General features: G+C 38.6%; 1 protein-coding gene across 1 annotated transcript in view; it reads left to right on the forward strand.

The window, feature by feature from the left end:
* Positions 1-15,812, forward strand: part of UVSSA (UV stimulated scaffold protein A) — a 44,750-nt gene extending 28,938 nt beyond the window's left edge. The window contains exons 8-13 of the mRNA XM_021535681.2: positions 293-470; positions 1,412-1,561; positions 6,146-6,329; positions 7,188-7,299; positions 11,475-11,658; positions 14,221-15,812. Of these exons, the coding sequence (XP_021391356.1) occupies positions 293-470; positions 1,412-1,561; positions 6,146-6,329; positions 7,188-7,299; positions 11,475-11,658; positions 14,221-14,314 (902 nt within the window). The 3' untranslated portion in view covers positions 14,315-15,812. The remainder of the gene's footprint in view (positions 1-292; positions 471-1,411; positions 1,562-6,145; positions 6,330-7,187; positions 7,300-11,474; positions 11,659-14,220) is intronic.
* Positions 15,813-18,265: the final 2,453 nt, after the last annotated feature.

The raw sequence follows: 18,265 nt of genomic DNA on the forward strand, positions 1-18,265 counted from the left end.
CTTGCAGAGGGCTCGTTCCTCAGGTGTAGCTCAGGCATTTCCTTTCTCGTGGACAGACTCTCTGGGTCTACTTTCTTCCTCTGCTAGCACTTAGATATTTCTCCTGGCAAATTGTGAGGTTTAGTATCTGTGAAAGACAAATGCCCTCTAAATAATTCTGTTTCACTCTGGGTGGGATTGATGTCAAACACAAACTGAAAGCAGGAAGATGTAATCAGCACCCTGAGCTGTTTGGGTGGACTGTGAGGGTGGGAGAAGTGAATCACTCCTAAACACCAAGGGTTTTTTGCAGGACTTGAAGCCCAGTCACCTCCAAAAGCCCCGGTGGCGAAGGCATCGACGGGAGCAGCTCCACTGAGCTCCCGCCCTCCGCTCAGAGGGAACGAGGATGAACTCGATCCAACCTGTGCAGCTGCCACCCTGAAACTTCTCAGAGACAAACTACCAAAGTTACCATCTCCTCATGCCAGGTCATCTTTGTTTTAATTCTTGTACAAACCTCTTGCTCCTGTGTTTATTAGTCATGACAGCACACAGAAAAGCATTCGTGCACCAGGCAAGCTGACAAGGCTGACTTATTCTCATTTTGAAGTTACATTTATTGCTTAATGTTTGGGATTTTGTTGGTGATTTCACCAGGATCTTAAGGAATCTTTTACTGCTTAATTAATAGAAATCTTATTTGGTGTGAATGGCCTTTATGCAAATACACTGTTCCTTTCTTTGCTAACAGCACACCTCACCCCATTTATTTGGGTCAATTGTGTTTGCAGCTGAACAGAGTGTATCCTAATGTTCAGTTAGCAAGTAGTTTCAACATCTCTTTGTTCCCAGTGACTTATGCTGTCAGTGCTGCCTGGAGATGTTATATTGCTTCCAAAGACATATTTGTTATCAGTCCTGTTCAATGTTTGGTGAAACTCCAGCCTTGCCTAGCATTTGGCTGTGATTTGAGGATAAGGCTGGACCCATCTGTTTAGTGGCATGTTCTTGGAAAGACTCTTCTGCATGGGCCAGGAAAGCCCCCAAAACCTAGCAAACTGGAATTAATCTGAGATTTCCAGTACCACATCTGTGGCTCCTGTGGGAGTGCAACCTGCATGATCCACTGCTGCCCCCATCAGATCCCTGGGCTTCTGCCCCCACAGTGTGATATGTGTTAGCCAGCACTAGCTGAACATGCAGTGAGCTGCAGAATGTGTGATGTTGTGTCATATGGTCTTCCTTTACAAAATAAAAAGGACAAAGTAGTTGTAAAGTACTTGAAAAGTAGTTGTAATTGTACATGTAAGGTTATATTAGTTATATATAAGGTTATATTAGTGTTGGTCTAAAAAATCTAATTAAAACAAAAAAAAAAGTTGTTGTGGTCATTAGTGTTATGTATTGACTTCTCATCAATTTTCTCCAGTGAATCTGCAACTTCTGAGACAGCAAACTTGGAAGATCCTGACAGTAAAAGAAGAAAATTAGAAGAAAGAGCTAAAGCTCCCCTCATGCCTTTTGGATTAGATCTTCATTACTGGGGAGAGGATCAGCCAAGTGCTGGGAAGATTCTCAAGTAAGGCTCTTTTTCTTTTAAGACAAATTAAACAAATAAATAGATTTACTTGTATTCAGAGGTCATGCAGTAAGGTGACTGCTATTTCTTTTGATAATTACTTTTCTTCTTTACCTTGTGTTGTAGGACCCATAAACCTTTAGAAGGTTTATTCTGCCTTTAAATGTTATTTGTTTTGAGAAGATGTGATACTAATTAAATATCCTTTGATGCTTCAAAGCACTTTTTTTTCTGCTCTTTTTATGTTTGCAGTATGGCATCAGTTACTCCAATTTAGGCTGGTACCTCTTTATGCAAAGGGCTCTGCATAAATAAGTAAATAAATATTTAAATAAGTAACAGGCAAGGTAGGGGAAAGACTGGGGAAATGTTTTTCCCTGAGTTCACAGAGTGGTAACTGAGGAAACTGATAGGCTTATTCAGTCACACAAGAGAAAGGTGGCAGTTACAGGATTTGGATTTGGATCTTTCACTTTCCATTGCTGTCTGAGAGGTTTTGTGTTTCACCAAGCATTGCTGACTCAGGGAAAGCTTTAGCACTGCTGGGGAGAAGAGGTGGTAGGTACACGTCAGAATTTATTTCTAGCAGTCAGTTTTTAAAATCCTTTTTACTATTTTTAAATGGAAGTTGGGTTACAAAGTCCCCCCTCTATGTATACATTTTGTTTAAGTCCACCAGAACTTTGGTATCAGTGTGTACCATAGCTGGCTTGAAAAAGGCAAAAATCACTGACTGGCTGGGTTGTCAATTAAGCTATTATATTCTTATAAATATTACTTTAACTTAGCTTGTTTTCTTACCTAAACAAAGAAAAAAAACCCAGCTTGTAATCACAGTGCTAAAACAGTGTTGGCAGAAAGAAACAAGAGGAAATTTTTGTCCCTGAACCTGATTTTGTAAAATACTGAATATCTGTTAAATTACTGAAAACTGCTGCAATTTGATGCATAAAAGTGCTTTACCACAGTCACTCCAGGCTTTGGATTCCATCTCATGTGGTATAGGCTCTTCAAAGCCTATGAAGAGATTTTCAGCAGGGCTTTAAGAAGCATTTGTCTGTGATAATGCCAAAAAGGGAGTAAGGCCTATTTTACATTGCAAATGAGTTATTCAAGTCATAAGTGAAATCAGAAGCATATTTCACTGCCTGTCTGCCTTGTGCTGTACTGGTTTATTTTTATGCTTCCCAATAAAATAGAGGGCACACTTCTGAACCATATAGTCTATAACTACAGATGTGCCAATCTAACTAAAGATAATTTAAGTAACTCTGCAAACACAATACCATTGACCCCAGGCATAAAAATAGACTTATTGAAAATTAAGGTAGTTATCAGTCAACTCCTTTAGCATTTCTGTATGCACCCATACTGGCTCTGAAAGATTCTTGGGGGAAAAAAGCAAACTGAAGAATAGACAACATATGTGGGGTGTGTGTGGAATTAGAATTTTTAAAATCTGAAGGGGAAAAGTCTTTTTGTTTCATTTAGCAGTACACTTGCTTAATCACAGCATTTACAATAAATTAAGATTTTAACAGTGAGAATGTAGCTACCAGGAATATCTTCTAATGAAGTTTTGTTGGGCTTTTTTTGGGGGTGGGACAGAAGGTAGTGTATGCTGCACAGTGTCGAATTGTGTAGAGTCTGCTGTGTCAGCTTAACAGACACATTTTGGATAGCTTGGACCTTCCAAACTCATTTTTACTCTACTCCTTGAATGAAATCAGTTTACTCTCAGAAGCAGAGTGAAATAGCTGGTGCAGCACTGACTGTGACTAGGATGTTTGAATTAGCCCATTTTTGCACTTGCTTCAGGATCTCTGTAACCATCTGGCTTTAGAATTTATATTTATACAGTGTTTTTATAAGCTTCCTGTCAGACTAGAAATTAAGATGATACAAGTTCATTGAAATTGTGCAGCAGTTCTCCAAGAACTTCCTCTTAGATTTCAGCTAACCATTACTTGTCTTTTATTCCTCCTCCTCATTTATTGCTGTGCCATTGCCATTAAAGCCTCTGTTATTTATCTGGATTAGGAGCATTCTAAATGTGAGTGAGGTGTTGATATTTTACATCTTTTAGTTGATTATCTGTTTTTCCTCTGATCCATCTTACAAACAGGTTTTACTTGTCACATGCATCATTTTTTCAAACAAGTATCTGCCTGTTTATAATGTTGCTTACTTTACATCAAGAAATCAGAAAACTTTGGGAACTGCCACTGCTTTGTTCTTCTCTCACCTGCTTCTAAGTTGTGTTGGGAGAAAATAAGTTATATGCTTGTAATAAACAGTAATATATATTAATATATTTGTAAAAATCAGGCTATTTCAGTTTCCAAATACTAGTCAATGATACATAGGGCAAAACATAATTTAAATATTTTGACATTTGTTGGGTGCATATTTAGGGAAAGGGAGACAGAGAAATTATTAAATAGAACTATATCCTAACTGGAAGGGTTGACATGTACAATTGTTAAATGCTTCTTAATTCTCATGTAACTGGAATTGGATAACTGGGAGAGGAGGCAAGTTCAGACCACCAAAGGACACTAGAATTTTACTAAGAGATTGTCATGCATGTGAAAATCCTGTATGGTGCCTTTTTTAGGAATGCTTTTCCCTCCATGTGGTTAGTGACACAGAGCTGCCAGTCAGTTTTGCTTTCAGCATTGCATTAAAATAAGCAAATAAGAAATTGATGTCATTATTTTATTTACTCTCTATTGCATAATCTTGCCACATAATTTCTGAAGCTAAAATACTGTACTGTTCAAACATTGGGCTGAAATTATATTGATTTTTTAGAAAGACTCTCAGGGCTTTTCGGTTTCTTTGCTACTTTTTGCAGAAGTGTTTAATTAAAAATATTTTGTTTAACCAAAAACTGTGGAAATACATTACTGTGTTTATTGTTGGTCTAGTTTGCACTGGAACTCTTTGGCCTTTATCCCCTAATTTACCACAAGAAAGTTAGCAGGTTAGCATTTCTCTGGCACTAGTAAGGTGTGTTTGATGGAGAAATTACAGATAAAATCAATCTGTTTAAAAAGAATTTTGTTGAACTTTTTTCTGATGATGGCAAATCACAGAGATGTTTCAGAGTTTTCTTAATCCCTTTTTAACCTAGTTCTAACCTCTACATAGTTTAAATGCTCAACTATTGCATTAAAACCAGCAGCTATGTATGTCATAGGTTGCTATGGTCAGATATTTTCCTCTACTTTTTTATCCCTTGTCATCTGTTGAAAACTTGATCAGGTAAAATTAATCAAAACTTTTCAGGCCTCTAAAGTAACTCTTTCAAGTATTGGCTTATGTGTTTTGCCAAATTGTGGCTGGTGTGATGAGTGAAGCCAGTGTTCATGTGTATTTGGCTCTGCAGTCCACAGAAAGCAAAGCAGGAATGACACCCAGGGATATTAGTGAGCGAGAGGAATTGGATACGGATAGAGAAAATCCTCTCAAATAACTCTGGAACTGATTGGGCTGAAGAACTATGTGGAAGAAAGGGATTGTAAATTGCCTTTAGGAACTTTACGTCCTTATCAAGACATCTGGTCATCTAGGTATCTCCATCTTGCTTGTCACGAGCAGCAGACATGCAGGCTGCAATTTTTTTTCCCTTAGTTTAACTGTATTTTTTTTCTTCTTTAATTTCATATTTCCTTAAGTTTGGGGTGGGGTTGTTGTTAATGTCAGGTATCTTAAAATCAGATGCCTAAACTTAAGCTGGTCACCCTAATTACTTTTCATGATTAAGAGAAAGAAACATTTGCCATCAGAGGGACAGTCATTGCCTCCTAAGATTAGCATCTAGAATGAGTCAGGTAATTGCTCTCTGGGGTTGTCTGTTTTTCACTATAGGCTGATGGCAGCTAAGGGTGGCTAAAATGAAATTATATTAATACTGTTGAGAAAATCTGTCTGTCTGTAAATGTAGGTAAAGTCTCTAATTTTAAAATAGATTTTCAATGGATTAGCTTAATTTCCTAGAGGAACATTTGCTAATTTCTCAGATTTATGACACCATGTAGGAGAATCTGGAAGAAAGAATCTCTGTAAGGCTCAGCTGATTATTTGCTCTTTCCTGTGGTCTCAGTTTATTGCAACATCTTCTGATTCCAGCTTTTGCTTCTCTGCTGCTGCAGGAGTCAAGCTATCAGGAATGAGATCAGCCACATTAAGATCAAACTGTTTCCTCCTTGATCTGTCGTCTGTGCTTAATCATAGAAGTATTTTGTTATGAAGAATGTTAAGTACAGAATTACAAATTTATTCACTGAATCTGGAAATTGGATAACTGACTCTGGGTGTCAGATCATGAACTAAAGCTAAGACTTGTAATAGCTTAGCAGGTTAAACAGGAAATCAATACTAGACAGGCTTTGGTGGTATTTTAAAAATATCTTCATAATACAGGAGCCATAAGAAAGACTGGTAGATTCCTAGGGGTTTTTAATTCACTAGTAATTCCCTTCCTTTCACATGTGAGTTTAGCAGAGGTTGGTAACTGCATCTCTACGTATTTTCTTAAAATTTTGTGTATGACTTATTTTCATTGTGTTGTTTTCGCAGATTTACCTCTGAGCACCGATTTTGGGCACCCAGTGAAGTAGAGGAAGAGGTGGAAAATAAAGAAATAACAGAAATGTTAAAAACCAGGTATATCACATTTGCTGGCAAGTTTGAGCCAGTGAAACATAAATGTCGAGCACCCATGCCTGATGGAACTCTGTGTGAAAGACAAGATCGGATTAAGGTAGGCACCAAGTCACATCACTTCCAAGATCTGTGCTGTGTGGAGATCTCCTTAAAACATCCATAAAAATTTATTTCACATTGTAACTATAGCTCAAGGGAGTGGAAGAACATTGTGTTGGAGAAGTTCATTGTTAATATGTGCTCTGTAAGGGAAACATCCTTTTGGTAAAGAAGCTGTAAACATTTAAAGAGCTGTCAAATTTTTTTGGCATTCATTGTATGTTATCTGGATTTTATTTATTCCTGTGATGTGTGAGTACCTGGCAGTAGGGCAGAGATAGTTCTTTGCTAAAAATCTTTCCTCAGAGGCATATTTGATATTAACTGTTTCTAGAAACTTGCATGTTTGAGGGGCAAAAAAATTTTAATCACAAATTATGTTTTATGAAAGCTAAACTCTACACAGCCTCAAATTATGGGCACTACTGAGCAGAACTACTTTACTGAAGTACTTTGTTCTAGTATCTCTGTTCTTCCTGTGTTGTCTGAGATTGAAGGATCTGAATGCACTTCAGACTTTTAAGGGGATTGTTACAGGACAGGGATATAGCATAAACAACAACACATGATGCAGCATTGGTGCCCTAGTTCCAGACTTGATAGGATGTGCTACCTGGTCTCTTGAAATTGGATATTTGTTTCAAAAAGAAACAAATGTTTTTTCTTTGAGATTCTGAATATATTAAACACATTATGTTTATGGGATTCTGATGCTTTCTAAAGAGGACTGGGAGTCAAGTGTAGTTTTGTTGCTAAATTCTGTTTACAGCTTTAAGCTGTGTTGAATATAAGGTAAACATTTTCTCTTCATTCAAAAACGGTGAGAATTTTTTCTTTTCCCCCTTTCTTTTTCAAGTGCCCTTTCCATGGAAAGATAATTCCTCGGGATGACTCTGGGATTCCTGTAAATGCAGAGGACAGAGCCAGAGAAGAAAAGATGAAGTTTGAGAAGCAAGCAGCCCAGCCAGGTCTGTGTCTGCATAGCATCTTAAAAAAATAAAAATTTAAAAAAATACTGGGCAGAAGTGGGAAATACCTGTTATCTGTCTTGCTCCTAACCATATTCTCCATTTGTATTCCTGTTGATTTTAAATTACAGCTCATTTGCAGTGGTTCTTGCTTATGTGATAAATATGGATACATGTGTAGACAGAATAACTTTAACACGGCATTTGTACTTTATTTCCAGTGGATTTTGTAATGTTCCAAACAAAACTATTGGCTTTCAGGTGTGGAGGGGAAAACTCCTTCTTCCCCAAGATAATTTGGGCATTTTTAACTAAGGTGCAGCTCTGGACTGCTAGGTGAGAAATGCAGGCAGTGAGTACCCAGGCAGGAAGACTTCCCAGGGGAATAAAAGGTTATCTTGCAATAGTACAACTAAACCCTGTTAATGGTGGACAGAAGGTAACCTGGTGGACTACAACCAGGAAGGTACTGGCAGTTAATAGACTGGAAAGGAAGATGAGAGAGGGATCTATCCAGCAAAGACACAGTGTATAATTGGAGGGGACAGATTTTCTTTAATGTAGCTTCCTTCAGCAGGTCTTAGCTTTTACTGGTTTGAGCTATTTACTGTAGGTGAGTATACTGCATTTTAATTAAACTTACCCATAGGCCTTAGCATTTTGGTATCCTGTGCCATACTTCCTTTCAGGAGTTCTCTCTTCAGGTTTGACTGACTTAGTGTTTGACAGGTATGCATATTATTAATGAAGCTACTGAACCTTTAATGAAGCCTCTTGAGAGCCTGAGGAACAGTTACCTGTATTCAGAACAGGAATCTGTATTCTTAAAGGTCTGTGTGGAATCAATGTGCATTTAAACAAAGAATTGGCCCACCCAGTGTCCTTTTAATACTTGTTTGACCATCTTTGAGTGACAGTGCTTGGTGATCACAGCAGCACACCAGTGCAGCAATTACTGAACACCTTCTGGTATTTGCAGGTGTCAAAGTGCTACATTTGCAGGTAGTTTCCATCCCTGTCCAAGTAGAGAAAGTGCTCTAAACTGGCATCCAGCCAGCAGCACAGACACTGTTGGACTGTCACAGGGAAACCAGGATAGAGGTGTGGATGTTGTGTTAAAAGGGAAAGTTCCCAGCTTAGTTACGATAAACTCAAACCAGCAAATTAAACTGATAGGTGTTCTTGAAATCTCAAACTAGAAACTAATATTCTGGTATAAAAATCACTTGGACTGAAAAATATTGATTTTTTTTTTTCCTGTGAAATTGCCATTGCTTGAGGCTAGACATAGTACTTATTTTTATTACAGTGTCAGCTCAGTGTTGTTAGAGGCTTCTCACCTCTGGTCCACAAGGATGTGTCTGTTAGTCCCAAAGCAGTGCTGGCATTGCTCCTTGTGTTATTGAGTGTGGTTGTTAAGCTGAAATGTCACACAAAGGTCCATCCCATCTGGCTGGGGACATACTGCACAAGCTGTGGCACTTAATTTGGACAAAACCCTCCATGTTTCTAAAGCTATACATATACCAGATGTCACTAGATACTTCTATCCACTTTCTTTTTTGCTCTGCCTTACTATTTTTATATATGCTTTAGAGCATTTTCATCAACTTTTTTTTTTTTTTTTTTTTTTTTTTTTTTTTTTTTTCCTGTTTTGAGGCTTGTGGTTTGGAGGGGTGTGTTTAGTTGGTTTTCAGTGGTGTTTAGTTTTGGGTTTTTTTTTTTTTATTGCAAAGGTCTTGAAGCAAATCTGACCAGTGCTGCTATGGGAAATACAGAACTGTGAACCCACTGGACAGTCAGGAACTGTTTCATTGACAACATCATTAGTGATGGCAGTTTGAAAAATCTGGAAAAAACCACTTAAATTTGGGGATCAGTTGCATGGTTAAATTGCACCAAATTTCTTGCATCTCCTTCCTACTAGGATTGTAAGATTTATTTATATTTTTGTGTGATTAAATGGAGAAACAGTTAGATAAAAGTCGTATGGTTTGTGTGCTAATGACTGTGTTTTGACAACACTGTCATTGTTATTATGGATCATTTATTATCTTAGCACAAAATTTTAAACTCTAGCTAATGTCCAAGGAAAGGTGCTTTGGGCTCTTCAGTCCTGGAGCAGTGAATCAGTTGGGATTACACTGACCCACTAATCTGCAGCGTTCATCCTTTTCCCATAGTTCACACACAGGAGCAAATTAAGTGCCTATTTTTTGTGTCAACCCTGAAGAGTATCTGGTTTTTCAGCCCTTAGTGACTTGTTAACAAACAGGTATCAGGACAGGCTGGTGAAGGCAGGCCGCTGGCCACTCAGATGTGAAATAGCATCTCTTTACTAACTACAGTATTGATTCCCGCCTACCCTTGCAAACTGTGTAATTTTCTTTTCCCTGCTGCTAAACTCAGTAACAATGTATGAAGAGCTTTAGGGGCCCATCAATGCTCAAAAAGCCTGCTCTTCCCTGGCATTCTATTGATTTTTCTCAAAAGCTTTTAAATTGCTCCTTCATTTTACTCAAATGCTCATTTCATCTCTACTGGATGCCGGCATTTTTTCGTTGTGTTTAAACAATTGCTCTATTCACAGGGTTCCTAAACTGTGACGCCTTCTTATTACTGGGAGATAAACTGTTTAGACACTTTTCCTTAATCTTGGATTAATCGTTCCTGTATCTGAATTGTGCTGTTCTGTATTCCCTCACTTAAAAAAAAAAAAAATCTGTGAGGTCTTATGATCTATCAAGTATATGTGTTCTATTTTCTCCCTTTGTAACTCTCCTGTGCAACTCTTGAACAGCTTGGTTTTCCTCATGCTTTCTGGCATGTTGGATTTTAAGCAGTCCTTGCTTTCATGTATGATGGTAGTTTAGATCTAACCTTTCCTTGGAAAATTGCTCTGCTGTTCCTTAACACTGTGTTCTTAAGTGAGGACATTGCCTCTGACCCTCCTGAAATGTTGTTAGCAGCATTTGTCACACTCAGTGACCATCTTGGTGTATAAATGAAGTTGCATAGTCCTTTAGGACTGTTTATTTTTCTATATTTACAAAGTTGTTATGTAAGAGGAGTAGACATTTGGTGTTACAATTTGTGCAGGCAAGAAAGGCTGACTGACATAAGGGAAACTATGACAAATGACTGGCAATTACTGTTGTTAAAATTCAGACTTCTGACATTTCTGCTGAGTTTGGACCATGTTCTTTTTGAAGTAGTACTTTCTACAAATTTTTCCAACCTAAATTCTCAAAGTCTTTACAATGAAATGAAAATTTTCAAAATTTCCCCTTGGCAGATGTCCATCCTCCAGCCACATTTTTACTTTGTGCTACCTTATTTTGATACACAGGACTACACTGAAGGTGAAAAACTTCAGCTTCCTTGAACAGTCCACAGTCTGAATTGTTCGTGCTTTTTGCTCTGGTGGCATCTAGGATCAGAACCCACTTACAGTCTATGCCTGGATTCTGAAGCATTAAGCTTTTTGAAAAAATGTAAAACAAGATTTTATTTAGATAAATTAACCTGTGCCATTGTGAAGAGAAGAAACTTGGTTTTTATAATTAATATGAGGCAATGTGAGATACTTAGAAAGTAGTATCTTTTTCAGATGCAAAATGGGTGTCATGGCAACAGGGTCATGTTGTCCTACTCAAGAATTTTATGTAGATGTCAGATACCAGTTCACATTTTAAAATAAGTATCATTGATGAAAAAAAAATCACGTTGCCAGCCCTACTCTGCTAAAAGGTTGATATATTCAAATTTTTTAGGTTTATTTTTAAGTTTATGCAGAATTTATTTCTGCAGATAAATTCCTCAGCTACACTGTTGGCATTTTCATTTCCAAATAATAATCACTGTGTTTATTCACCTCTCCTACATGGAATAGTTTCCTTGTAACTTTGCTACTGTGACACTGAAAAACCTTGACTTAGGTCTTCCTATAGAATGGTTTTATCCATAGCAGTTACTAATGCATACTAACCCAGACTGGCAGGGCTTCTTCATCCAGATCTGTCATTTTGGGAAACTGCCTTATCCTCCCCTTCCTTTGTGTGTGCAACTTGTGTGGCTCTGCCCTCAGCCATTGGTGACAAGAACCTCTTCCTTAGGGGACTGCAAATCCTCCCTGGGTTTGGAGTTTCAAAGTTCATGTTTTGTTTTGTGAACAGAGTGGCGAGATCCAGAATTCATGAGAGAAGTTGAAGCTGCTACAGGATTGGATCTTGGTTCCTCTAAAAGTAATGGAAAAGGACAGAAAAAGAAAGGGAAGAAGCAAAAATATCCAAATCTAACAGACCTGAAGCAACAGGCTAACACGTCTCGTTCCCGGCTTGAGAAGAAAGTCTTCAATAAGTAAGATATTTCCATTCTCTAATGCCTGTTAATTACTGTTTCTGTTTGATTCAATAGTACTTCCTGTTTCTACACTAACATGCACTTAATAAACAGCTTCTTTGGTTAACTGCAAACAAGAATATCTTCCATATGTCTGGAGGGTAAAAAATAGCAGGTACTGACAACCAAGGTTATTTCTTCAAGAGTGATTTTTAACTAATTTGCAAAATTTTCCTTTGAAAAACTTTTTTCATCCTGTCTCAATTTTTTTAAAACTTTAATTGCTGGATTGACTTCTCTGGATGATCATTTATTAGTCAGACACAGCATCTCGGGTGGCTGTGGGAACCTGCCAGCCACTCCCAAATGTGCTTTAAAACACAGAGTAGCTCCATCTGTCCACTATTAACACCATTTTTGATGCCTGTTCTTGCTTAGATGTGGCTACAACATAAATTTGCCTAAGCATGCTCTGGTCTTTATCAAATGGGAAGCAGCTGCAGCTACTTAGAGTTTCACATGTCAAAAATTAGTCAAAGGAAAGTAAAAGTTGTCAAATCAAAAAAGAAAAATTATTATTGTAAAATCATTAATGCTGGGTTATTCTCTAAGCATATTGGATGAGTTGAATAGCATCCAGGACAAAATATTTGTTTAAACTCAATTTTCCCTTTTCTGATGTACAGGTTATAATAACAACTCCAAACCCACATTATTTTTGGTTATGGAAATAGCACATTTTATGTGAATTTGTCATGTCACCTAGTCTTAGAAGTTAGAAACATACAGTTCTAGTGATCAGAATTTCATATAATGGTTTACTGTGGTTTGTGCTAATGATTTTGAGTGTGTGCTAGTGCCAGGCATAGGGAATCAAACCTGTCAAGTTTTTAATAGGTTTCATGCTTTGCAGCACTAAACAAGATGATAACCTTGGCTCCTTATAACAACCCCAAATTACTTGAAATGTATAGGTGATAAACCCAGGCTCTAGTCTGCCAATAAAGCTAAGTGAAATTGCACACAGATCATCAAAGTGGGATCTCATTTCATTTACAGTATCACACAATCCACTAGTGCTAATGTAAAACCTACATGACATGAAAGTGGCAAGGCCACTCTGCACTGCTAAAGGCTCACTTTTCTCCTACCAATTAGGTAATATTTGAAGTGCAAAACCATGACAACATTTTCCTTACTCTGGTAACTTTATTGGCAGAATTTTGTTAAAAGTATACCTCTTCCAGGGTGTTTTTTCAGAATGTTGGTTTTCATTGCAGTTGCTGCTGAGAAAATCTTTAATCCCACCATTTAGAGTGTTATTAAGAAGAAACCTCTTTCAGATGTTTCAAAATGGCTTTGGAAATGAAGCCATTGCAGAGAGCAGTTGCCAAACCAGAAGTCAAGTTGTTTATTGGCAATAACCCTGGAAGGAGAGCTGGAATAGTGTGTAAGGGCTGATCCTGAAAGAGGCTGAGGAACACTGCCCAGGTGCATGTCTTATCTTCATTTTCCTGCACTGCTGGGAACATCCTCAGAAGTGATAAATGCAGACCTTGACAATGTAGAGTCTTAACAGCATGGGCCTTGAAACCATCTATTTGTGTGATGGAAGTTGCCAAACTTGTAGAAATCAAAGGAGACATTAGTCAGTGCCTGCTTTTGAATGGGACACAGTCCCTCAAACCAAACCTGTAGCTGCTCTCCCTGCCACACCAGCAGAGCAGCCAAATGCTTACCTGGAGACGTGTCAGGAGATAACACCCTTCATAGGCAGGGTGACAGCTGAGAACACCTGCAAACACCAGCCTCAGATAGCTGAGCTTTTGTTCCAGAGGCATTTAAAGGCATGGAACCAGTAAAAGTAACCAGTAAAACCAGTAAAGTAACTAGTAAAAATTGGAACTTCAGAATCCAGTGAGGAGCAAAATTCCTGAGGCTGCGCAGCAGCTGCTCTAAGTTTCTGAGAGGGCAGATGTTCACCATAGAACATTTTCCTGACTGCTTCTGCTGCTTCTTATTCTTTTGGATTTGTGAACCCATTCCTCTGCCTTACCAGCTGGAGGATGTAGGGGCCTACTCTCTCTCTGCCTTTTATGACAATCTCCTACTTGGTTCATGCTATTCATCATTTTCCTCACCCTCAAAATCTTAGCTGTATGATCTTCACTCAAAAGTCTGTGGAGGGGAGAAAAGTGCAGGTGTCTGAATTACCCAGCTCAGAAGCATTGCAACCCCTCCATGGAGAAATCTCTGAGCACATCTTCACTGGGAGGAAGCAATGGCAGCCACTGGAGCAGCTGCAGGGAGACAGGCAGGCCCTCACTGGATTTGGGAGGAATACACAGCCATTAAATTGAAAGACTTGAATTTGTTTACTCCTGTTAATAAAATCATAGCTGAATTAAACTATTTATATTGCTGCAGCTAATTTAGTTAACAAGACAAATTTGTTCAGCCTCATCAATGCCACACTCAGAAGCCTGGTAGTGATTAATCAAATTCCCCAAGATTCATAAATATTCTCTGAGATTGAGTAGACTCAACAGAACTATTATTATTGTTTTGTTTCTCTTTCAGAGGGGCCATGAAACGAGTCATGAAAGCCATGAACCGGGTGGACCAAAGGAAGCATGAGAAGTTTGCCAACCAGTTTAACTATGCACTGAATTAAATTCTTAATCACCCCTGCACTTCTTTATTACAAGAGTGCAACCACAAAACCCATAATCAAAGATATTTGTATTTACACTACAATACTTTGCTAAACACATTTTTACAGGTGTAATTTTTAAATTGGTTCCAAGTGTAACTTATTTGATAATGAATATTAATTTTGGAAAAGATATCATGATATGGAATTGGATGCATTTAAAAAGTTGATAATTATTTTAAATATGCATGAAATAGAGATGGTTTATGACTTGTACATAATTTGGGTAAACTGTTTAGGTTTTGGGGCTTGGTTCTTTTCCTTCCTAAGAGACTCATGTAATTTATACTTCCTTTGACAGTACGTGTGTTTAATTTTCCACTTTCATGCCTTCAGGGAAAAAGATACTTGAAAAACAATTTGATTGCTGCCAGGGATGGCAATCCACAGAGCATTTTCTCAGCTTACTGTTCAAAGTGAGCCACACCAAGCAGCACAGCAGCTGCTGCAGCACCTCTACAAACACCTTGGTGCACAGTAAAAAAATCCAAATCAGCTGATGCCTTCAGATGATAAACAGAGTAGAGTTTGATTTCTGCAAACTGAATTCCAGGAGCTAAGTCAGTCCTGGCAGCTGTGGCACCAAGATGGTAGATGGAGAAGCTGAAATGCCAAAGATCATCCTGGCCTGCTTCTTCCCAAGATGCTATCCCAGTATCTTTCAGAGCTGCTCCTGGACAGCACATTGTGGAAGTCTCTAGGTGAACACAGAATGTGCTCCCGTTTAACTGCAGTCAAAAAAGCTCTATTATGAGGTGAAAATAAGAAGTTTGAGAAAATCACTCAAGTGGACTGCCTGGCTTGGAACAGATGAAATTGCATCAGGCTAAAGCCCCAGAGTGTGTCTAGAGGACCCAGATATAAACACGAGCATCTGGAATCTTCTAACTCCAGAGAGTTAATGTGCAGCTGGATCCACTGTGGGTTGTAGTTCTTGGCTGGGCACTTAAACAAATCTCCCAAACTTGTTTGCTGGCTACAATAAAGCTTAAGGAGAGAGAATGAAACAGTGACCAGTTGTGCTCTTGCAACATTTCATACAGCTTTATGGGTAAAGAAAAAACAAGAGAATCAGGAGGGTTGTGTTTGAAAATCAATTTCAAAGTGACCTGCAAAAGTCTACAATAAAGTGCTCATTAGAGAGTAGAATGGATTCTCTATAGCACAGGCTTAATTACTCACCTGTTGGAGGTGTAAGGAGACTCTAAGAACTAAAAACTGGGAAAATTTTAACAATTCTGTGTAGCTTCTGACCACCTCAGACAAAAGCTAATTTACAGTTCTGACAAATACTTTCTGACTTGTGCAAGTACTGCATAGAAAGCGATTACTGCTGACTTCTGATAATTTATCTTGCAAGAGCTCTGTAATTTGGAAGACATATTTTGTTCTTCAATACAAGTTTATATACTTCTGAAATACTGAAAACAAAACAATAAAGAGGCAGAATTTCACATAATATCTACTGACTGCACTGGAAAGTAAAGCCACTTCTACTGGCTATTAGTCTTGCTAATGTGGCGGTGAAGATTCCAGGTGAAAATGTGGATAAGGACAAACCAAGTTCATCACCAAGTCAGTTGAATCAACTGCTAAATTGATTTGATTTGATACTAAGGACAAAATCACACACACAGAGAACAGAAAACACACAAACCCAACAACTCCACCTCACACATCTGAATGTGATAGCAATCATTGGATGCTGGGATTCCCAGACAGTCCAAACTTAACTGACACTTGATGATTAACTTTCAAAGAACCACAGAGGTCATTGTGCCACTATTCCAGAGATTCTTGAGCCTGCACAGGCTGAAGGTGTTCATTTATAAAACATGTTTTCTCCCTGTAAGAAGAATAGGAAGTTTATATTGTCCAGTGACTCTTAGCCCTCCTTTGCTGGGGCCATGAAATGTCAGCACTACAAAGTCCCCAGCAAACAGTAGATGCACTTGACCCATGGAGTTCCCATTGTGGGCCTTTAATAAATATCACAAAGACCAAGACTGGTAATGGAAATGGCAAAAATCTGAGGGGGAAAAAAAAGAAAAGTGTGGTTAGTCAGTTATGTCCCACTGTGAGCAGCCTGGTCTGATGGAAGGTGTCCCTGCCTCTGCTAGAGGGGCTGGAAATAGGTGGTCTTTAAGGTCCCTCCGAACCCAAACCATGCTGTGATTCTTAGGATGCTACTCAGTCACATCAGTTCTAGAATTATCAGCTAAAACTTCCTGACTGGACCCAGTTGTGCAATCTGGCAGTTACACCTGATCCTATCACATGATCTGTGTGCTTTCCCCCTTCCTTTATTAAAAGCATGCATGCTTGGATAAAAAAAAAAAATCAAAACCAACAAAGTCTTCCTGGAGTGCCTCTTCCATGCAGAAGGAGAATTTTCAGAGTTAAGGTTCCCTGGCAGGTGACTCAGAAATGGCCAGCTCAGACAGAGGTACCTGGACTTTGGAACAGGTTGACGGCCAGTGATGACTTTCTTTAAAGCTCTTCTGGTGTTTTTCCTCTACATCTTTTTCATTTTTTCACCTTGAGCCAAGATGAACCATTGACCCTTCATAGGAAAATGTGCAGATTGCACATCCCATGTTGCACTTTTATGTTCCCCTGGTCCAGTGTGGGACAAACCTTACCTTAACCCATGTTAATTATTGACACTTTTTATCCAATTATTTCTCTACAAGAGCCACTCAAGCATGTATACATGAAATAGGTCTTGGATTCTGTCACTTAAGCATTCTCTTTAGGCCTGGTCAGACATAATTCCAAGGGTTTGGGGGAGCTTCTCCTTTTTCCAAGTTCATCTATAGCTGTGCTAGAAGAAAAAGTTTAAGAAGGCATCTCTCTCCAAAGATCAGTATACCTTCACTAAATAGAAAACTTTTTATGTTCAAAAATATTAAATAGAGCAATCTGCTTTTTTGATACATCACACTTCTTGTGTGTCAGTTTACAAATTTGAGATCCTGGGCTCACCGGTTCAAATGTTGCTCAGCTGTCCCTCTGACATTTCTACTGGAACTTTTCTATTCCTGTCCTTGGCTTCTGGGGAAAAAGAATAAATGGAGGTATCATTCACATTATCTCTGTGTGTGCTTTTGTCTTTGTAACTCACTCCAGCACCTTTGCAATTGTACTTCTGCTTGCTGGGGATGCTGTGTATGATTACCTGCACACCTTGAGGTGATTTGACCCTTAGAGTGTTGTTAAGGTGAACAGTTGTAATGCATGTTAAATATTGTGTGGCTGAAGGGACTCTGAGCTGTGCTGGTGAATCTGAATCATCCTTTCTCAACCAGGGTTTTGTCAGTGGGAGAAACAAGAACTGTAAGCAGACTTCTCCATGGTTATTCTACCTGAGCACACAGTTACACCTGGGAGTAAAAGCCTGAAAGGGGAAAAAAAAGATCACAGTATGTACCATGCCAGACCATGTATGGTCTGGCACTCAAATACAAAGCATTTAGTGGCATAAATGAGCTTGGTCTGGACCTTGAGAGCAGGGATTCTGAGTGAAAGCCACCCTTCAGCACATCACTGAGGTTTCTGGGGCAGGGTGATGAGCCCATCTCATCTTTTGCATGATGTCTTGTGACTCCATTTTCTCTAAACTCACTCGAGGCTTGGCTTTATCAACCTAGGTATGGCTGAAAGTTTGTATTATGAAACTATAACATTAAAAAGTTACTAGAAATCATGGTTAAAATACTTATTTATAGTTTTTTTCTTATTGGCAATCAAAACATACAAATGGGGTTTGTAAGCAGTTCTGCATGGATTATGCCACACAGAACAATTTTCCACACTGGGGGAAAGCTCCGGTTAATCAAAGTAGGCATTATTGGGGAAAAAAGAACAAAGAAAGCAACTTTGTTTTGTGGAAAACAAAAAGTAAACCTGTTC

Source organism: Lonchura striata, chromosome 4, assembly GCF_046129695.1.
Source record: "Lonchura striata isolate bLonStr1 chromosome 4, bLonStr1.mat, whole genome shotgun sequence".
NCBI lineage: Eukaryota > Metazoa > Chordata > Aves > Passeriformes > Estrildidae > Lonchura > Lonchura striata.